The 20,474-nt window shown below is 43.7% G+C and overlaps 1 protein-coding gene across 1 annotated transcript in view; it reads right to left on the bottom strand.

Moving 5' to 3' along the window:
- Nucleotides 1-16,291: 16,291 nt before the first annotated feature.
- LOC308396365 (voltage-dependent T-type calcium channel subunit alpha-1I-like) overlaps nucleotides 16,292-20,474 on the bottom strand; it is a 168,836-nt gene continuing 164,653 nt past the window's right edge. Inside the window, exon 36 of the mRNA XM_080881602.1 lies at nucleotides 16,292-19,838. Coding sequence (XP_080737728.1) covers nucleotides 19,176-19,838 — 663 coding nt within the window. The 3' untranslated portion in view covers nucleotides 16,292-19,175. The remainder of the gene's footprint in view (nucleotides 19,839-20,474) is intronic.

The raw sequence follows: 20,474 nt of genomic DNA, 5'->3' as shown, positions 1-20,474 counted from the left end.
GAATAGAAGCGGGTCTCAATCATCGCATTCACAGCTACAAGGTATACACCGATGTGTAAATACAATCTCTAAACAAACAGAAGAGCAAAGCTGTCGGTTTGTGTGACGGGCTCTGTAAGAGCGTACGAGCACATTCAATGTGTCCATACGTGCACGAGTCGGTGCATCTGCCTGTGCCAGCAGAGATACAGAGGCCATCACTCTTCCATTGTCTCCCAGTCCACGTTGGCTGCAGAAGGAAGAAGCCTTTGTGCCAGTCCACGCGCGTGCTTGGCGCTTCCACAGAGCTCATTTTAAGAACCCTCTTCTTTTGTCTCAGCCTACACCGTGCTGAATATGGCTTTGGTTTATGAGCTTTAAGTTAAGCCTGAGCCAGAGATCGGGGGTGTAGGGGTAGTAATTGCATGTCGCGCTGTACAGCCTCCTCCTTTTTTTGCTCTTGATGGCGTCTTATTGTACAGCAGACAGAGAAGGAAACACACGTGCAGCCATTTCACTGATTAATTGGCTATCTTTGACTGAAAGTTCACTCTCTGACGGTTAAATGCTTTTCTTAATGGAAATACAAATTAAATTGAGAGCTTTCTTATCTTGTTATTGCACTGTAAATTCTATAGAGTGGTCACACATGATTTGTCACACATGCGTCTGTGACTTGCCTTCCTTTCCTCCATAGCTAAAACTATCTCAGTATTTCCCTGAAGAAATAACAGCGGTGCTTACCACTGCCGGCCCCTTCACTGGCTTTGTCTTTTCTGACATGACAACGACAGAATTCAAAAACAAATTAAATTTGTGATTCTACTCTTGTTACTCCACTGTGTAGAGCTGGTACATTTTTCAAAAGAGGGTAATTTTTTGGTTATCGTGTTATGTTCTAATTCAGTGCTGGAGCTGCAAAGTCACAGATGGCAGGATGGGAGCTGCCTTTGAAAATAAGCTGGTGTGTTGGAGTCTTTGAATTATTCTTTGGGGGAAATATTTTCAAGGGGCATTTGAAGCAATTAATTCTCATTATGCAGCCTGAGTCTTTCAGAAGTTAAGCTGGTTGCTCAAGTGCCCGACCTGACTCGGTGAGTCAGTGAGTCAGTGAGTCTAGAGTCTGTGAAGAGTGACATTCACACTGTGTGTGTAAGACCACTTGTTACTGACTCGTGTGAAATTTAACGTTTAATGGTGACAACAGCTAATTAACTTTTTTTTAAAATTCAAGATCCCAGTTAGGAGGTGAAACCCACTGCAGGTGATCTCCTCTGAAGTGGCAGGAACACACGTTTTAATGTATGCTGTGAAACTCAGATCAACAGAAAAAATACCCATGAAGCTCTGCAACCATCACAGCTGGTCAACATCTGGCAGGCTGCTGCAGCTGGGAGCTGCCTTCCAGCTCTCTGTCAGATTTGAAGGTCTGTTCAGCTTTTTTCTAGGAGACTGGTTAAAAAAAAAAAAAAAGGAAAATCATGTTTTGATTAAATAGTTTCCCATCTGCAAATATGAAGATGGAAATAGGTTTGAGTCATTAACAGTCATAACCCTGTTTGTATCGCTTTCATTTGAAATGAATTCAATTCAATTTTATTTATTTTGTGCCAAATTACAACAGCAGTCACAACAAGCTGTAAGGTAAAGACCATACAAATATACAGAGAACCCCCAACAATCAGACCAACATCCATGAGCAAGCACTTTGGCAACAGTGGGAAGGAAAAACTCCCTTTTAACAGGAAGAAACCTCCAGCAGAGCCAGGCTCAGCGAGGGGCAGGCATCTACTGTTTAATGGGACTCTATTATGTTTTTCCTTCTTCTGTACAGGTCTGACTGTGAACATGGTAGCAACACACATGCGCTGTGCAAAGATTCTGTTTACAAGGCAGCCAATCAGAAGAAAGATAAGGGTTGACTGTGATTACTGTGGTAACACAACCAGACCACGAAACTGGCAATCCGATACCACCAAATAGCTGATCTTGCGCCCTCAAATAGAGCTTCAAGAGCCACTGTGTGGCATCACAAGCTCTCCCTCCATCTTTTATTCTGTGGACACAGTGCTGTTGCTAGTGTGTGGTTGTAGCATGTAACAGTGTGAAGTTGGCTATATTGCTGTGAAGCTGGAGAGCTCTTCATTTCATACCTTACTGCAGTTGTTGCTTCCGGTTGCATAAAATGTTTGCTGTTCAGTATCCATGCTACCATTAAGCAGAATAACATTGGATATAAAAACACTTTGGATCTTAGGACAGCATTAGAAACTTTGTGAACTAGCTTCCCTAGCTGTCTTCTTGTTTGTTTTTTTTGCTCGGCTGTTTGCATCTCTTTACTTGTGTACAGCTAAGCGAAACACTACCACTGTTTCTAAGGAAGATGTCTAAGAGTAAGGGCACTGTCCATGTTTTCACACAGAATACCCTTCTCCAGTAAAAAAAAAAAACAGTTTACTGACTGGTTGTTATACAATAAATAAAACCATTTTCCAAATGTGGTGTGGAAAAAATCTTTCAAACTGGCTCTGACTGACAGCTAACCTCATAGAGATGATGGACAGTCGTGCGGTTCAGACTGTAAATCCAGCTTTAGGAGCAGCCTTTGAAAATTCTGAAGATAAAAGCTACAGGAGTACTCTTGGACTGCATTAGCAACTTATCTTCTGATGGATAAAAACTAATTAATAGTAAAGCTTACTATGAAAAAATGACTTTGGAGTACACGATCATAACTTCCTGTGCCTGAAGATAAATTGGACCCACTGTGGTACTGGCAAACTCCAACAAAGAAAACAGCTTTATTGAGAGATAATTACCAAACATACATCCTATGGTTATTGCATACAACTGAGAATTAAAAAGAGCACATGCTTGAAATATATTCTCACATCTTGGAATAGAGTGGGTGGACATGTGTCCTCAGTCTGTGCTAGATGCTGCTCCACCTGGTCTCAGCTATCAGTAACTATCTATTATTATTTTAGAGTCTTTACCTTACAGTATAAACCACCTTGAGGTGACTGTTTTTATGATTTGATGCGATATAAATTGAATTGAACTGAGCTGAATCAAATCCTCCCTCCCAGCTGGTTCTATATATTTCTCCCTGGCGTCAGATCACTCCTGTTGCAGCAGTTTGACACTGGTTTAATGGTTTATTAGGTTTTGACAGTAGGTTTACTTGCTGCGTTTGATAAAGCAGAGCTGTCCCTGGAGATCTCCAAGAGTGTGAGTGCAAGGGGGAAGGAGAGAGCAGCGACATGTGAAGACGTGTTTTTGCGAGCTCTGCTTAGATTGACCATTTGCGTAATTTTCCCGCTCCCCTTCTAGTACATCCCGGCGCGAACCCGTCTCACAAGTGCCTAATCTTTCGAATCAGTTGTATTTTGTAGTCTAAAGCTGTTCAACATGCCTAAATCGCTCAAGCAGAAGCCGGGGCCTGATGCCTCGGACTTGCCTGGTGCGGATCCGGCCGCGGGGGTGGGGGCCGGGCCGGATCTCGACACAATCATGGCTGCCATAAAGCAAACGGAGCAGAATGTGCTAGCCAAGATCGACTCGTCTGTGATGGCAGCTGCAGGTGAACTACACAAGAAAATAGACGACTTGGCGGGTGATTTAAGGTCAGAGGTCCTGAGTGTGCGCGCAGAGTTTGCGAAGGCTATCGAAGACATGCAGAAAGAAAACGCCACGCTCTCGACCCGCACTGATGATCTTGAGGAGGAAGCTAATGGCCAGGCTAACCGTGTTGTAGCACTGGAAGCTAAAGTTGATGCGCTATCTGCCCAAGTCGTCCGGTTGGCAGACAAGGCCGATGATTTGGAGTCCCGGCAACGTCGTGATAACTGCAGACTAATTGGAGTGGAAGAGGGATTCGGAAATATTCGACCGGAGAAAGCCGTGGCTGAATTGTTGAAGGAAGCGCTGGCCCTCGACTATACGCCGACGCTCGATCGGGCGCATAGGAGCCTGCAGCCGAGGCCAAAGGATGGAGATGCCCCGAGACCGATAATCGTCAAGTTCCACTATTTTCAGGAGAAAGTGGATGTTCTTCGAAAGGCCATGGGGGCAGGTCCCATTACCCGTAATGGGAAGCGTTTCTACATCTACCCAGATTTCTCGGCCACCGTTAGAAAGAAGAGATCGGCCTTTACCGAGGTGAGAAGATTGCTTCGCCGGTGTACGGGGGTGAAATATGGTCTCCTGTATCCAGCTACATTGAAAATCACGACCCCGGCTGGCGAACAGATGTCTTTCGAAGATCCGATCAAGGCAAGGCACTACGTCGAGACCAATCTGCGCCCACGGGAGACGGAGGGAGAGTGACAGTTAATTCACGGACCACAACAAGTATCACACGCTGCGTGCTACCATTGAGGTAGTCTGCACAGGCTGTGCATTGACTGGTGAACGTCGCCACGCTACGGTTGGATGCCCTTTATGATTGGACAAGGTATATGTAGAGTACACCCAGCACAGACACACGCACACACAGGCAGGTATAGCCAACTTCCACGTTTATTGATATATTTGTATTTTGACAGCTGACTCAGTCGCACCGTCTGACAGCTCGAGCCCAGCTGATCCCTCTTGGCCGCTCCTCCTCGTCTCACTATAAACACAGCGGAGGAGACCATCATTAGTCCATAAACAATATCAGCTGTTCTTACCAGCCTCGCGGCGCCGCCCCGTTGAGCCTTCCGCTCCACTCCTCCCCTGCAGCTGCGCCCGGGGCCACGCCTCCGCCACAGTATAGCTATAAGATGTTGAGGATTTCTGTGGATGTCATGTGGCCTGGGGAATATTTTATTTCAGAATATCTTCGGTATCCTCATTGGTCTTAGTTCCAGCCCGACACCATAACCCCAACAGTGCTTTTATTTTGCTTTTTGATGTATTCTGATTAATTAATCCCCTTTTTCTTATCACCAGTGTCATTATTTTTATTGGGTTTTACCCCTTTCTTGTGGGATTATTTTCCAACCGTGAGTGTTCAGAGCCGTACCGGCCTGTAAGTGGATGGGTGCCGACATGCATGCGGCAATAATGATGCTGAGTCAAGGGTCCTATTATACTTTGTTCTGTCTTTGCTGAGTTCATGTAAGAGTTTAAGCTAGTGTAAACGTGTTATATGCCTAGGAGAGAGAGGAGTGTTTTCAGGGCAGTCTCAGGTTTGTGGAAGACCAGCCCAGGGGTCCAGGATGGTGAGAGGTTTATCTATGTTTATCTGTTTGTTTTTGTTAGTTTTGCTTTGGGTTTATCTGTGGTTTATGTTGTGGCTCAAACAGGCACTGAAACACTGAGATATAACCAACGTGCAGGATCAGTCTATTATCGATTGTGGCACTATGACTCTGGATAATGTGAATAATCAACAGAAATCGGTCTCATTCATTAGCTGGAACGTCAAAGGGCTGAATAATTTGGTTAAAAGAAGCAAGGTATTTAGTCATTTGAAATCGCTCAAACCTGACGTGATGTTTCTACAGGAGACACACTTAAATACTAACTCCCAAAAAAGACTAGGTTGTAAGTGGATTGGACAAATATATCATTCACGTTTTAACTACAAAGCCAGGGGAACAGCAATCTTAATTAGGAAGGGGGTTCCATTTGAACACTCTGAAGTGATATCAGATCCTAATGGCAGATATGTTGTTGTAGTGGGCAAGCTGTTTAACACACCACTAATACTGGCTAATATTTATGGACCTAACTGGGACAACGCACAGTTCTTTCTTAATTTTTTTTCGACTCTCCCGGACCTTGTCTCCTATAAACTGATTCTAGGTGGAGACTTTAATTGTGTCCTTTCTCCCCAGCTGGACCGATCAAGCGTAAGGTCGAGCAACACCCTCTCGTCAGCAGCAGTGGCTATTAATTCCCTACTTCGTTCTTACGGCTTATCAGACCCTTGGCGTGCAACAAACCCATCTACGAAGCAATTTTCCTTTTTTTCCCCTGTACATCATAGTTACTCCAGGATTGATTACTTCATTGTCGATAACCAGCTACTTCCCTTAATTTCCAGCACCAAATACCACAGTATAGTGCTGTCAGATCATAGCCCTGTGCAGATGGGTCTGGTTTTTCCAGGTAATGTGGCGCCCCAACGAACGTGGCGGCTAGACCCCCTATTACTTTTATGTGAACGCTTTAAAACGTTTCTCAGCAATCAGATTGACTTCTTTCTAGAAATTAATGACACTCAGGATGTGTCGAGGGGAGTCTTGTGGGAGTCTATGAAAGCCTATATTAGGGGCCAAGTTATTTCTTATGTGGCACACAGAGACAAGGAGCGCTCTAAACAACTTAAAGAACTGGCTGACAAGATTGCGGATATGGATAGGCGTTACGCTCTTTCACCTACGCCAGATCTTTTTAAGGAGAAATTACTGTTGCAAACTGAATTTGACACGCTTATGACATGGAGAGCCGAAAGAAATATTTTTAAATCCAGGCAGGTATATTATGAGCATGGAGATAAAGCGGGGAGGCTCCTTGCACTTCAGCTCAAACAGCGGTCAGCTGAGCGCGTGATTTCGGGAATTGAAATAGGTGCTGATTCGATATCTCACGACCCCCGAGTCATTAATGACCAGTTCAAATATTTCTACTCTACCCTATATCAATCAGAGGTGGGCAGTAATTCATCCGAGATCTACTCGTTTCTTGACTCGCTGGATCTTCCCAAGCTCTCTCCGGACGCTCAGTCGCCTTTGGAACAGCCGTTGTCGATTGAAGAGATAACGAACGCTATTAAATTATCTCAGACTGGAAGGTCGCCAGGTCCGGACGGTTTCCCCATGGAGTTTTACAAGGAATTCTCTTCGAAGCTCACACCTATTTTAGAATCAGTTTATGCTGAATCTTTTGCTACTGGCAATCTGCCGCAGACGCTTACCCAGGCCACGATCTCAGTCTTACTAAAGAAAGATAAAGATCCTGTACAGTGTAGCTCATACAGGCCAATAAGTCTTTTGTGCTGTGACTATAAGATTTTAACCAAAACTCTTGCACTACGGTTGGACCCTATTATTTCCACCATTATTAATGAGGACCAAACGGGCTTCATTCCCGGACGGCAGTCATTTTTTAATGTGAGACGACTGTTTAATGTGGTATTCTCCCCCCATTCGACAATACAACCGGAAGTTATTCTGAGCCTTGACGCTGAAAAGGCGTTTGATAGAATCGAATGGTCCTACCTTTTCACAGTTCTGGAGAAATTCGGCATGGGACCTACTTTTTGTAGATGGATTAAAGTCCTATATTCAACGCCTATGGCTGCAGTCAGGACAAATGGTCTGATTTCGGAATATTTTTCGCTCTACAGGGGGACGAGGCAGGGCTGTTGCCTGTCACCCTTCCTGTTTGACATTGCGATTGAACCGCTGGCAATTGCTATCAGATCTGATGAGAGGATTAAAGGTATATCCAGGGGTGAGGTAACTCATAAAACTCTGCTTTATGCTGATGATCTCCTTTTGCAGATATCAGACCCAATTGGGAGTATGCCCCACCTTTTCCGCTGGCTGCGGGAGTTCAGCAACATATCGGGGTATAAGGTTAATTTATCAAAATCTTTACTGTTTCCATTGAACAATCTGGCAAAACAGACCACTTATGACGATTTGCCTTTTAAAATTGAAAATGACAAATTCACATATTTGGGACTGGAAATAGCTGGCTCGATTAAGACTATTTTCCAGTATAACTACAGGTCTATTCTGGACAGTACTAAATCTGATCTGGGTAGGTGGTCAAAACTTCCACTTTCGCTGGCAGGACGGATAAATGTGGTGAAGATGACTGTAATGCCCAGGTTTCTTTATCTATTCCAAATGATCCCCATCTTTCTCCCCAAATCCTATTTTGCCCAGCTGGATCGCTTTGTCTCTTTGTTCATATGGAACAAAAAACCTGCACGCATAAGGAGAGCGAGCCTGGAGAGAGCTAAAGCTGATGGTGGTTTGGGCTTACCTAATTTCTTATTCTATTATTGGGCTGCTAACATTGTCAAGCTGACATATTGGATAACCATGTTTGCGGATGGGGAGGGTCCAGTCTGGGCAGATATGGAACTGAGAGCTACACTCCCAATCTCTCCGATTTCGATCTTAACTGCCCCTCTCCCACTGAATGTCAAAGCATCTGGGCTGAACTCCAATTTGGTGGTACAAAATTCAATTAAGATCTGGGGTCAATTCAGGAAACATTTTAACTTGACAAATACTTGTAGCTTTTCTCCGATAATGTTCAACCATCTTTTTACACCATCTCAAATAGATCATTCATTTGCAGTCTGGCACAGAAACGGTCTGGTTTTCTTTCAAGATCTCTTCACTGAGGATGGCTTTGTCTCATTTAAACATTTGTGTGAAGACCATAACTTACCAAAGTCTCACTACTTCAGATACCTTCAGGCTCGGAGTTTTGCTTCTAAATTTCTCCCAGGGTACCCGTCTCTGCCCTCTAAGGACCTACTGTATCTAGTTCTTAATGTGAGTCAGCCCACTAAAAGAGCAATATCGAAGATTTATGCATTGATTCTTGAAAGCTGCCCTCATACATGGGACAAACCTAAGGCGGCGTGGGAAGGGGAGGTTGGAGAACTCATCTCAGAAGACATCTGGAAGAAAGCCATACAGCGTATACATACGTCTTCTCTCTGTATTAGACATGGCCTGATTCAATTTAAGGTCGTCCACAGGCTCCACTATTCTAATGACAGACTGTCTAAACTGTACCCTGATGTTGCACCGAATTGTCCTAGATGTGATTACTCTCCTGTTTCTTTGGGGCACATGTTTTGGTCATGTCCCTCCCTGTATGGTTTCTGGACATCAATTTTTCAATCACTGTCAGCTATATCGGGTGAAACACTGCGGCCTGACTCTTTGATAGCTATCTTCGGTGTACCTCGGGAAGAGCTGAGACTCTCTCCCCTCCACAAAAACGCAATAGCCTTTGCCTCGTTGCATGCCCGCCGTCTGATACTGCTGAGCTGGAAGGCGTCGAACCCTCCTTCCTACGTCCATTGGATTAGAGAGGTGATGTTGGGATTAGCTCTGGAAAAAATTAGGTATACCGTGCGCGGCTTGGAGAGTAAATATGACAAAACCTGGTCACGGTTCATAACTCATGTCAAGAGTCTGTCTTTTGCCTGATTTATTGTTCTTTACTTGTTGGTAATTTATGCTCTTGCTCTCTTCTCGGACTGCTGTCCATAGTCTCCTCAATGCCCGTACTTTGACTGTTGGGATTTCTTTAATCCCTTTTTCTTCTTTGTTTCTTCTCTCATGTGCCGGGGTCCGGCTGTTGGTGCTATAATGACTGTCACAGATTGGTTTGAGTGTTTCTCCCCCCCTTTTTTTTTTTTTTTTTTTTTGTGTTGTGTGTATTGTGCTTCCTGGTTGTGGGGATGCCACCTGGATGGGGGTGGGGGGTAGGGTTCGCAACTTTTGTAAGAAATTCTGGACTGTTTTGTTGGAAAACTATAAATAAAGTTGTAAAAAAAAAAAAAAAAAAAAAAAAGTGTGAGTGCAAGGAGAGGTCTGCTTCATGCACTTCTGGGTTGCACTAATTCTGAGTTGGGTTGGTGTGGACACAAGCGGCCCCTTAAAGTTCGTGTGCCTGTAGCGGCTGCCTTCCATGAATAACAAATAAGACTGACTTTGCTCAGAGATGTGACTTTGTTGAACTAGCGCAGTCTTTTTATGTCCTGGGACCAAAGCAATAATATGGAATGAGAAATGTTGGCTTCGCTGACAGCGCATTCGCCTGTCGTCATCACGTACTGTCCTTGTCAAAAGAACGTCCAATCATGTGCCCGTACTGGCTGTACTTTTGAAGTTTGCTTTAATCACAAATGAGAAAGATGGCTTTTATCAACACAGCTATATGTATTATTCTGCTGGGATTTCTTATAAGTGTAATGATTATAGCCGAACTGACCAGAGCTCCTCATGGCTACAGTATGGACAAACATTTTTGTGATGCTTTTGTGAATTTTTCCATCACTGAGATGTGATATTTTCATGTTTTAGCCCCACTTCTGCTTAAGCTTACCAAAAGGTTTTTTGCTTTTTTCAAGTTCTTTGTTGGAAAGAACTTGATTGGCCCACCGAGAGCCTGAAGGAGAAACTTCAGCCCCATTGGACACCTTTGGGATGAACTGAAACAGAGATTGTGAGCCCGGCCCACAAATCCAACAGCAGTGTTGGATGTGCTCTTCTGGATGAGTGGGCAGAAATCCTGCAGAAGAGTAGTCCTGCGTGTGTAATGTGTAGGTGGTTCAGTGCTTTTGTCCATATACTGTATGCTTCTCTAACATTTCATCTTTCACGCTTTAAATTGTAAACGTCTGCAAGGGTGAGGTTTTCCAGCCATGTCCCACCAGGAGGAGGCCCGAGGCAGACCCAGGACACGCTGGAGACATTATATCTCTCGGCTGGCCTGGGAACGCCTTGGTATTCCCCTGGATAAGCTGGAGGAAGTGGCTGGGGAGAGGGAGGTCTGGGCTTCTCTGCTTGGGCTGCTGCCCCCGCGACCCGGCCCCGTGTAGAGGGAAGAAAATGGATGGATGGACATCTGCAAGACAAAAAAGAAAAACTGTAATTCACATAAAATCTTAACTTTAAATGATGGCATGTAATTTTTTGCTTTTATGAAATTATGTCTTGGAAATCAGGAAACCAAGAACATCATTATTCTAGCTGACACGAAAAGAAAAAGAATCTGTTTGTCCTTCAAACTGTAGGGGCAGGGTAGAGTTAGGGTTAGCACCTATCACCATTTAAGACCTAAGAGGGGTAATAATCTTGAAATTGGGACACAACAAGCAGCCAGCCAGCTTTTCATTCATTCAAATTAAAGCTGCTAAAAATTTTCCAATGCTTCCTCCATGATGTACTCAGATTTTCTGTTCATTTGCACAGTTTTTGGCCCATTGTTCATGTGAATAAAACTTGTCCCTCAGAGCAGATTAACCCTTCAATACTAATTAAAAGGGTTAACAACATTTCACCCATCGTTGTGTACAGTAAAAATACTTTTTAAGCCGGGTTGGATGTTGTACGCACCGGCTCACTCTTGGTGGCTGCTTGTCGGGGCCTGGGGCTCGCTCGGCCCCTTCGGGGGGTGGGGTGCCCTCGACCTGCGGCTCGGTCACTCTGGCACAGCTGGCTGCCGGCGGAGCTCACGGGCACGTCACTGCAACCCCCCCTGGCTTCTGCTCCGCGGCTGCTGAGTGACCCCTCATCTGGGGCTCTCCTCAGCTCTTTCTGGGATAGTGGCGCGGCTGCCCCTCTGTTGGTCTTCCTTGGTCTCTTGTGTTCTGAGGGCCTCTGGATGTCTGGAATCTTGATCTCCTCCATACCTGCTTCATGGACTGGAGGACGGGGTTGTGCCCCCCACACCCTCTAACAGATCATTACATGTAGGAACCTTTTAAATACAAGCGCGCTCATGCTCACAGGTGTACACACGGGTGCTCACACACACAAACTACACCCTTTTTGGCTCCTACCTCAAGGCACACTGTGCGCTGTTGATCCTACGTGCTGCACAATAACGTTTAATATTTAGCATTTACTGATATATTCACATAGGTCCTCGCGATGATGTTGTTTATTATATTGGTCTTTTTTTGTTTGTTTTCTCTTTTTTTTCTCAACAGGTGATCCAGGTGATTGATATTTGTATTTTTTGTCTGTTTGTTTTGTTGGTTTTTGGTTTTTTTGCCCTTTATCACTGTTCCTCTTCCCCGCTGTTTGTCTTTCCCTCTTTCTTTCTCCTCTTTTCTTTTTTCTTTTCTTTGTACCTGTAGGAAACAGGAAACATACAGTGTGATATGCTCTGAGGACCATATCACACTTTTGCTCCAAAGCACCTTGGTGCTGTAATCCAGCCATGCCCACAAATGTAAGTGCATTATTCTTCTGACCAAAGAGACATTGTTGTGCATCTTAGTTTAGCTCAACTCCACGTTTGTTGGTATATGAGAAAAGTTTGGCTGCTTTGTTCTCCCACCACCAAGAAATGAGCAGGAAATAGAGTTAGCATTAATTTCCACTGGGGTTTATGTGATAGGAAAGCTGTGTCAAATATATTTCACTAATGACATTTATTTCAGAGTTGGCAGCTCTGTGCTGTAATGACCTGGGCCTGAGCGAGATCTGAGAGGAAAATAAGGATGAAAGGGAGAGAGGCATCAGAGAAAAGAGTGGAGGTGCTTAATGTTGATTTGAATGGAACTGAGGATGGATGGAGGGATGGGGAGTTACATAAGGGGGATACAGAGAATACGTTTTACAGCTGTTTGCAGTCAAAAGTATGAAATGTAACCCGCTGGAGCAAAGAGGCTGTATAAATGTGGGCTTCTTTAACCCTCCTGCCATCCTTTAAAAAACTCACACCCATCACCCTAGGGACCATTCTCAGCCACGCCATAAAAAGACCATATATCCATATTTTATTCCACTTTAAATTAGCCAACCTTGTAAAACTACTTCTCCCTGAAATATTCATGTAAAGTTTTAATTATATTTTCGTTGTTTTAACCCTTCAAATCCCAGTGTTATTACATGAGCGCCCTGTGTTATAAGCCCCAAAAACCAAAAAACGAAACTAAATATTTCCACAAAAAACCAGTTGAAGTAATATGTGATTGTCATTATAAGTAGGCCTTTAGATGGACCAAAGATTGGCACCAACATACATTTTGACCTGCCATTATTTTTTTTGCATTTTTTTTGCAATTTAAAAATTAAAACTTCAAGGCCCTGAGTCTTCATTGACATCCAAGAAAAGAAGAAAAAATAAAATCATATGATGATAATTTGGGGTTGAAAAATAGCGTTTATAATGGAAGTCAATGGGCAGAAAATGGTCCCCAGGGTGATGGGTGTGGGGATTTCTGCTGCTCAGCCATTTTAGGCTGATTTAAGGAATTCACACTGGAATATTAACATTGACAGGTAAAAACTATCCTGTGGCAAGTTTGGTTATATTCCACTGAACACAGTGGAAATGGCAGCTATTTAACACATAGCAGTGGCACAAAAAGGTCCCAAGAAGGCAGGAAGGTTAAATATTTATACATTTTTATAATTAAATAAGTGGAAAAAAGTAATTGTGACATGTGACAAGCAGATGAAGAACATAACCATGTGATGTAACCATAACCATGTAATCGATCCCCAGTGATTGGAGAGGTGGTACAATGTTACATGGGGCATCATACCTAAGTGCTGTGTCCACATGATGCTGGTAGAAATATCCACTTTGCGTGTACGCAAGCGCTACATGTGACGTGCACAGATTTAGGGATTTTTTATTTTTTACATCTGAGGGGATTTAGTGAGAGTCTGCCAAATATAAGCAAAATCTAAATGCAAATGCTTCAGTCAGACCAGAAAGTGAAAGCTTTTAGAGCGGCAGTCAGTCCTCTGACTTGAATGTCAGTGAAAATTGATATAAACATGCTGTGCATGCAAGACAGCCTCAAAATAAAACAGAACAGAAAAGATCTGGCACGACCTATATGCAAAAAATACATAAAAAAAAAAAAAAAAAATCAGGATCAGAAGTGAAGTGATAGCATTACTGATTATCTCTTCATCATGGCACCTGTTACTGGGTGGGATATGTTAGGAAGCAACTGAACATTTTGTCCTCAAAGTTGGATGAGCTTGAAGCAGAAAAATGGGCAAGCGTAACGATTTTAGTGAATTTGACAAATGTCAAACTGTGATGCCTGGACAACTGGGTCATCTCTAAACTGGGGTGTTCCTGGTCTTTGATGGCCAGTGTGTATCAAAAGTCATTCAAGAGAGGAACAATGGTAAACCAGCAAAAGGGTCATGAACGGCCAAGGCTCACTGGTGCAGGTGGGGAGCGAAGGCTGACCCATGTGGTCTGATCCAATAGACGAGCTAATGGAGCTCAAACTGCCCAAAATGTGAATGTGGATCTGACAGATTACAGAAAGCATCACAGTTTGTTTCTTAAGATGCTGCAAATGCAGACAAGTCAGGGTACCCATGGTGATGCTGTTTGCCACCTAAAGCACCAACAATGGACTGCAGAGCAACGAAGAAGGGTGCCTGGTCTGAATCAGACCAGGCACCCTTCTGGTTCCATGTCTTTTGCTTAGCTGGGGGACACCAGGATGCACTCTGGGAAAAAGGCAGGCTGTTGGAGGCGTTGTGATGCTTTGGGCAATGTTCTACTGGGAAACCTCGAGTTCTGCCAACCTCGTGGATGTTACGGTCATGGTTCGGGGCAGGATTTTAGGCAGCCGTGTGTGATTAGCACAGGACAATGTGCTTTGACAATGAACCCAAAAACACTTCCAATGGAGTAAAAGCATACCTGGACGGGTCTCCCCAGAGCCTGGACCTTAAAATGATCGAAGCAGCGTGAGATCATCTTGACTGGAACGGAACAAACGCTTCAAAGCTCCAAAGAAGAGCTTTGAATGTCTTTCAAGGATAATGTAGAGCTATTCCTGAAGACTACTTAAAGGAATTACAAGAAAGCTTTCTAAAGAGATATTAGGCAACACTGACTTTAGAATTATACTGACTCTGGTTTGGCTTTATATACTGTAAATGAAAAGGGAAAAAAAAATTTGAGGGGTGGCTCAAAAGTTTTGCACAGTATTGCACATAAATGAAAGACTCAATAAACAGACATTTATTAAACTGGATTAGGTAAGCGTGTCAGCTCTCTGAAGCGCCCATTTCTGTCACGATCCTGGGTCTTATGACCCAGTGTTTTGAGTTTTAGTTCATTTTGATGTTCATAGTGTATGTTTAAGCTTATTAGGTTTCCTATGTTCATTTGCTTATTAGCTCCCACTTGTGTTTTCAACCCCTGTGAAGTCTCCCTTGCCCTTCATGTGTTTCATGTCTGTTGTCTTATGTTGTCATGTCTGCCTCTCATGTTTCCTGTTTTATTTTGAAGAAATCTCGTGTTTTTTATATTATGGAGCATGTTTTGAGTCCTTTGTTGTACTGTTTCTTGTTTCCCTAGATTTCAGTTATGGTTATCATAGGTTTAGTTCTTTGGCTTTGTAATATGGCTTCCCTGTGTTCAATGTTGTGTCTACTGTGACCTCTTTGTACCATGTTTCTGGTCCCTATAGTCTGTCTTCTCAGTTGCTGTTAAGTTTGCATGTTTAGAGTTCAGTCAGTGTGTTTCCTGTTTTACTTTGAAGGTCCATGTCTCATGTGAGTGTTTCTAGTTTTGCTTCCCTTGTCTCGTCCAGCCTGATTACTCCCAGCTGTGCCCTCCTTCTGTGTCTCATTCCCTTGTTATCCCTCTGTGTATTTAAGCCCTGTGTTTCTCTTTGTCAGTGTCGTAGTCTCCCTCATGCTGTGTGTGATTCTCCCCGTGTCTCCTGGTATACTTTATGATTAGCTTTCCCAGTTTAGTTTTGTATTACCTGTGTTCTATTTTTCCAGCAATTAAAGCTGTGCTTTTGAGTTCAAGTTCTGTCCCCGTGAGTTTGCGTTTGGGTCCTCTCCTGCCTGCCACACAGCCGAAACATGACAGAAGACTACGACCATTACATGGACCCAGCAAACCGCTCTCAGCTATATGAGCGCCGGGAGGCAGCCCTCGCCCAGCTGAAGGAGGAGCTCCGCTGGAAGCCGTGGCGCGCTCCGGATTTTGAGCACATATTCCACGGAACTCGGCTGGCTTTTGGAGGTCCCCGAAGTTGCCAAAAGAAACATGACAATTTCTATTGTGAGTTGACCAACCCACAGGTGTGAGAACAAGGCACGATGACGCTGAACAACAAAGACCAAACAGTTGACCCCGTGACACGCTTTCAACGACAGTCCCCCTCACACGCTGAAGCAGAAATGCTTCATAAATTGTAAAAATCAAAAGAGAAATAAACAGAGATTAATGCAAACACACAAGATTCAATGGGAAAGTTGGGGATAAAAAACAAAAAGACTTTCTAAATCTTTTAGATAGGTTGTGCATGCAGAGCATTTACAGCGGGTTATTTGTGGTATTAGTACTGCATGACTTATAATACATGCAAATATCAGGTTTTGTTGTTCAAAATAAAGTTAATCAAAACAAACAAATGCACTTAAACCTCGTGCTAGATCATTCTCCAGATATTATCATCCTTATGAGCACAGTCCCAGACTGACGAACTAAAGAGTGACGCGTGAAAAAGGCTCGCATTAATCGCTGACCCCCTAACCCTAACCTTGAAGAAAGAGAAAGAGAATTCACTCAAACCTCATTTCGAAAGAACAACTTCAGGAGTCGGAGGTTGTTGAAAAGCTATCTCACTTTTATATGACACTAGAATGACATTTTGGAAAACAAAAATAACCTACATGCATTTGGGAAAAAGAAAACCGTGTCGAGGAGATGGAGGGAAAAAAGAGAGAACACACACTCTGGAATACATGAATACATCATCCTTTCAGTGACCTTTGAATCTTGGTGACATTTTATTCGAATACATGAATTCATAAATATAATCTTCTCTCACCATATTGCCTACCTCTATGAATCCCATACATCTAACTGTACATCTACTGTAGCATATTGCATATCTCGATTAGAGGTGGGTAGTCAATAGTCATTTAGTACTCTGGCTTCTTGTGGAAAGGAGATAATAGGATTGGATGGGAGTAAGAAGGGGAATGAAGACAAAGTAGAGAAAGAGATTAAACACCGAGGTTTCTTCTGCCTCTTCTCAAACAGCCACAGAAGCATCCTGCAGTGTTTTGACGCTGACATCTTTGTGTGATATGCGTGTGTGTGTATGTGCTTCAGGATGTGTGTGTGTGCTATATGTGCTGATGCAATGCATGAGGTGCATATAGGTCCACCTGAGGTCTACCTGCTCGGGATTTATTCTATGATGATCATCACAATTTGATAAAATTACAAACATGTGCTCAAACTACATCCACGTGGACCACATTGCTTGTCATAGTATTTTTTTTTTTTCTACTGTCTTGCTACACTCAAGCAGACCTGAGTCAAATAAACATTTGGGTTTAAAGCAGCAAACAAAACAGTGATTTCCATTTGCTGAATTCCCGCTAATCTGTACACCGACTCTTTAAGAAGAAACCATCCCTTGGGTTTCCCATGCACATGCCAGGCAGCCTGCTCCACTACTGAGAGACTCAGGTACATTTAAAACAGGCGGAAGGATTTAAAGACTGCGTTAAATCTCGTCTGGTTTGCTTCAAATGCCAACACCCGGCCCAGAGAACAGCACGCACGTATAAGACAATAGGTGCTCTTTTGTTTCAGACTGAAACAGGAGTGCTTCTGGGTGACTCAAACGAGGGACGGTCTATTGACGTGTTACCAACCTAGTGATTAGCCCTGCCACAGGGCACTCAAACAAGGGCCTGTACTCGTGACAATAATAGAACTGAAGAGGTGGCTGCGTGTCAGCGGGCTAAGGCTGCGGGTACAAAAGCAGAGCCTATCCAAAGATAGACACTTTGTTCAAAGTACAACTTAACAAGCCTATGCCAGCCAAAAGTTCAAAGTTTTCTTTTTTTTGCTACGTTCACACTCACTACACTTACTACCAACGTTTATACACACACCCAGGACACAGTGCAGTATGACTGATGAGGTTCACTGGAGTCCCGACCAGTTTACTTGAGTGTGGTGTACATCTGGAACATCGCATTAATATTACTTGACCATGTTTTTCCACAATGTTTCAGTTGTTTGTGCGTCCAAACCAGGAGCAGCAGCAGTGCAAACGAGTACCAGCTGTAGGAGGTCAATCGGCTGGATGTGGCATACACTTTCATTGTGCAGACGAGCATCATGTGGATATAAAACATTAATATGGTTGCTGGCCAGAACAGGAACTGTGTGTTGTTGGGGACACTGACTTGTATAGACAGACGGGGCTTTTGGGACTTAGTTATCATCCTGAAAGTTTATCAGATAACCAATCAGATTAACTTCAATTTTTGGAAATCTTCTTTTGTTTTGGTATGACTCAGTATACTTCTATAGGCTCTGATTCAGTGGTCAGCAGGAAGCTGGTGCTTGGAAGTCTTAAAGACATTTAACTTAGCATCCAACTTCCAGTCTCCCAAGTCAGTGCTCACTTTAGCTTCAAAGCTGTTTTACATTACTAGCATCAGAGAGGTCTGATTAAGGAATGGATGTGCCATTGTCAAACGTGGTGTTAGGTATAGTAGCAAAAGATTATTTGTCAATTGTATTTGGCCCAGGTCTACACTTAAATACATTTTAGCCCTTTCATGGGTGTGCAGAAAGCAAAAAATACAGAGTCCACTCTGAAAGTGGCCAATGCTTCCATGACTTACCCACACGCATTCTCAGCAGCATTCACAGTCTTCTTCTTTTCAAAGAGGCCATCTGTCACTGTTCAGACTGGCCAGGCTCATTGCTTGTCTTGGTCTCCCTCTTTCTCACAAATGGAGACAGAAGCGGGTACATTCACGCAACTTCAAAATGTTGAAGTTGGAAAAAACAAAACAAAAGACAACTTTTCCATCACCCGCCAAATCTTCCAAAGAAAAAAAAGGTTGATGCTACTATTAGCCATGGACATTACAAAAAAACACGAAAAGAAAACTGTACAAAGTTCAGTTCTTCCTCAAAAGAAGCTTCCGAGTTTGCCATCCGTCCAATTTTGACAACAGGGTTTTTGGACAATGGTTCAGGCCGCATTGAGTAAAGTGAACCCGGTCCTTAGAGAGGATTGAACTTCTTAACAGTTTCGTCTAGAAAACACCGCCTTTGTAATGTTCACAAATCACTGCAATTTTCAGGGCTGTCTCTGTAATGGCTTTCTGAATATTCTCTCAAGATGGCTATAATATAAAACCCAGGATCTGCCACATCTCAAAGGCTCAGTCCTGTTAACACAAAAGCTGAGCTCCTTGACATTATTGTATAGACCTAGCAAAGAGCAATCGTATATCCTGTGTAAGAGAAATGATGCTAAAACTCAGAAGCGACTGGAATCTTTTGAGAAATGACTGATCCTAAACAGAGAGAGAGAGAGAACGAATGATTTAATAAAGACAAGAGAGAATTTCAGATTCCGGTTCACAGGACGTGTATTAAAAATCTCTCCCTGTTCTGTTCAAGGTCCAGAAATGCAAATGGTTAAAGAGTTCCACTACAGAGAGGCAACAAGTGTTTCATCTGTTTTTCCTGGAGCATGTGTCTGCGGTCTGACGCCTGCTTTTCATGCTGAGGCCTGTGATGTCTTGCTCTTCACCTCTTGCCATTCCCTCTGTCAAGGGGTTGGATAAGAAACCATGGACGTGTATGCCATGAAAGTGGTGGCCATCTTTACTCCGGGCAGACAGATTCGTTAGGTCCAGAGACCCTGTGCTGTTGCATTTCTTCACCAGCGGGGGTGCCAAAGAGTCCGGGGTAAACAGTGACGTAAGGGAGAGACTGTTCAGTGTTTCTGACAGGTGCTCGCTGCTGAAGGTTTGACGGCAGTCATCCCGGTTTGTCCCCGTGCCAACATCCTCATCTGACGGGTCCACGGAGTCCTGCTGGGGGCAACCGGGGCTGGTGCTGCCGCCTCTGCTGCTGCTCTGGCTCCTCTGGTGCCTCCGGGTGGCTTGGAGGGTCAAAGGAGTACTGTGTCTCTTTAGTAAAGAGCAGCCCTGGTCTCCTGTAGTCGGTGTCTGGCGTTGCGAGGGGTGGCTGGGGACAGGGCAGAGGTGGGGTGTGGGGAGATCCAGATATCGAGGTGAGGAGACGCTGAAGCTCAGCCCTTCTTCCAGTGCTGCCTGCAGGCTGCCCTCTGAACTGGCTGTGGCCAAAGAGGAGTCACTGTGGGACGGGTGCTGGAAGAGAGGATAAGAATTTAGATAAAAACCAAAAAGAAAAAAAAATAACAAAAACACAGACGAATTTACAGTTACAGCTTAATGTCTTTACACATCGGACACATGTAATCCGTGTGAAAACATCAGGACCAGCTCATCATCGCTTCATGTCAAGATACAAGTTCAGATCCCAAAAATTCTGAATTTCCTGGAGCTATTGTTACCTAGATAACATTGAAGTAAAACACCAATAAAGAAAAGAAAACCAGCTGTTATTGGCTGATGTTACTGTGACCAGTACCTAAGGACAGTTGTGCAACAGGAAAGGAAGGATCTGCCCCGGGACGACAACACATTGGTTTGAACTCATTCTCGGTTAACCAATTTCAGAGAAGTCCTAATAATATGAAACCGTGAAACCACCTCGCTTGTAATTCCCCCTGCTTGAAGGACCCCGCCCTGAGTTTGGGGGAAGCGTTTGTTTAATCCAATATGTCTGTATGCAGGAGGGATTTAGTCATTATTTCTAATCCTGCCAGTACTAAAATAAGAGATTACGAAAAAGCAGAAACATAGTGGCAGGGAGCGAACGCAAAGCAAAGAGGGATAGAGAGGATCACCCAGGAGAGGAGAAAAAGGAAAACAGAAAAGCGA

The sequence above is a fragment of the Rhamphochromis sp. 'chilingali' genome (genome assembly GCF_963969265.1).
Source record: "Rhamphochromis sp. 'chilingali' genome assembly, chromosome: 4".
In the NCBI taxonomy this organism is placed as follows: domain Eukaryota; kingdom Metazoa; phylum Chordata; class Actinopteri; order Cichliformes; family Cichlidae; genus Rhamphochromis; species Rhamphochromis sp. 'chilingali'.
Note: the sequence above shows the minus strand (reverse complement) of the source record. Positions and strands in the feature narration are given on the sequence as shown.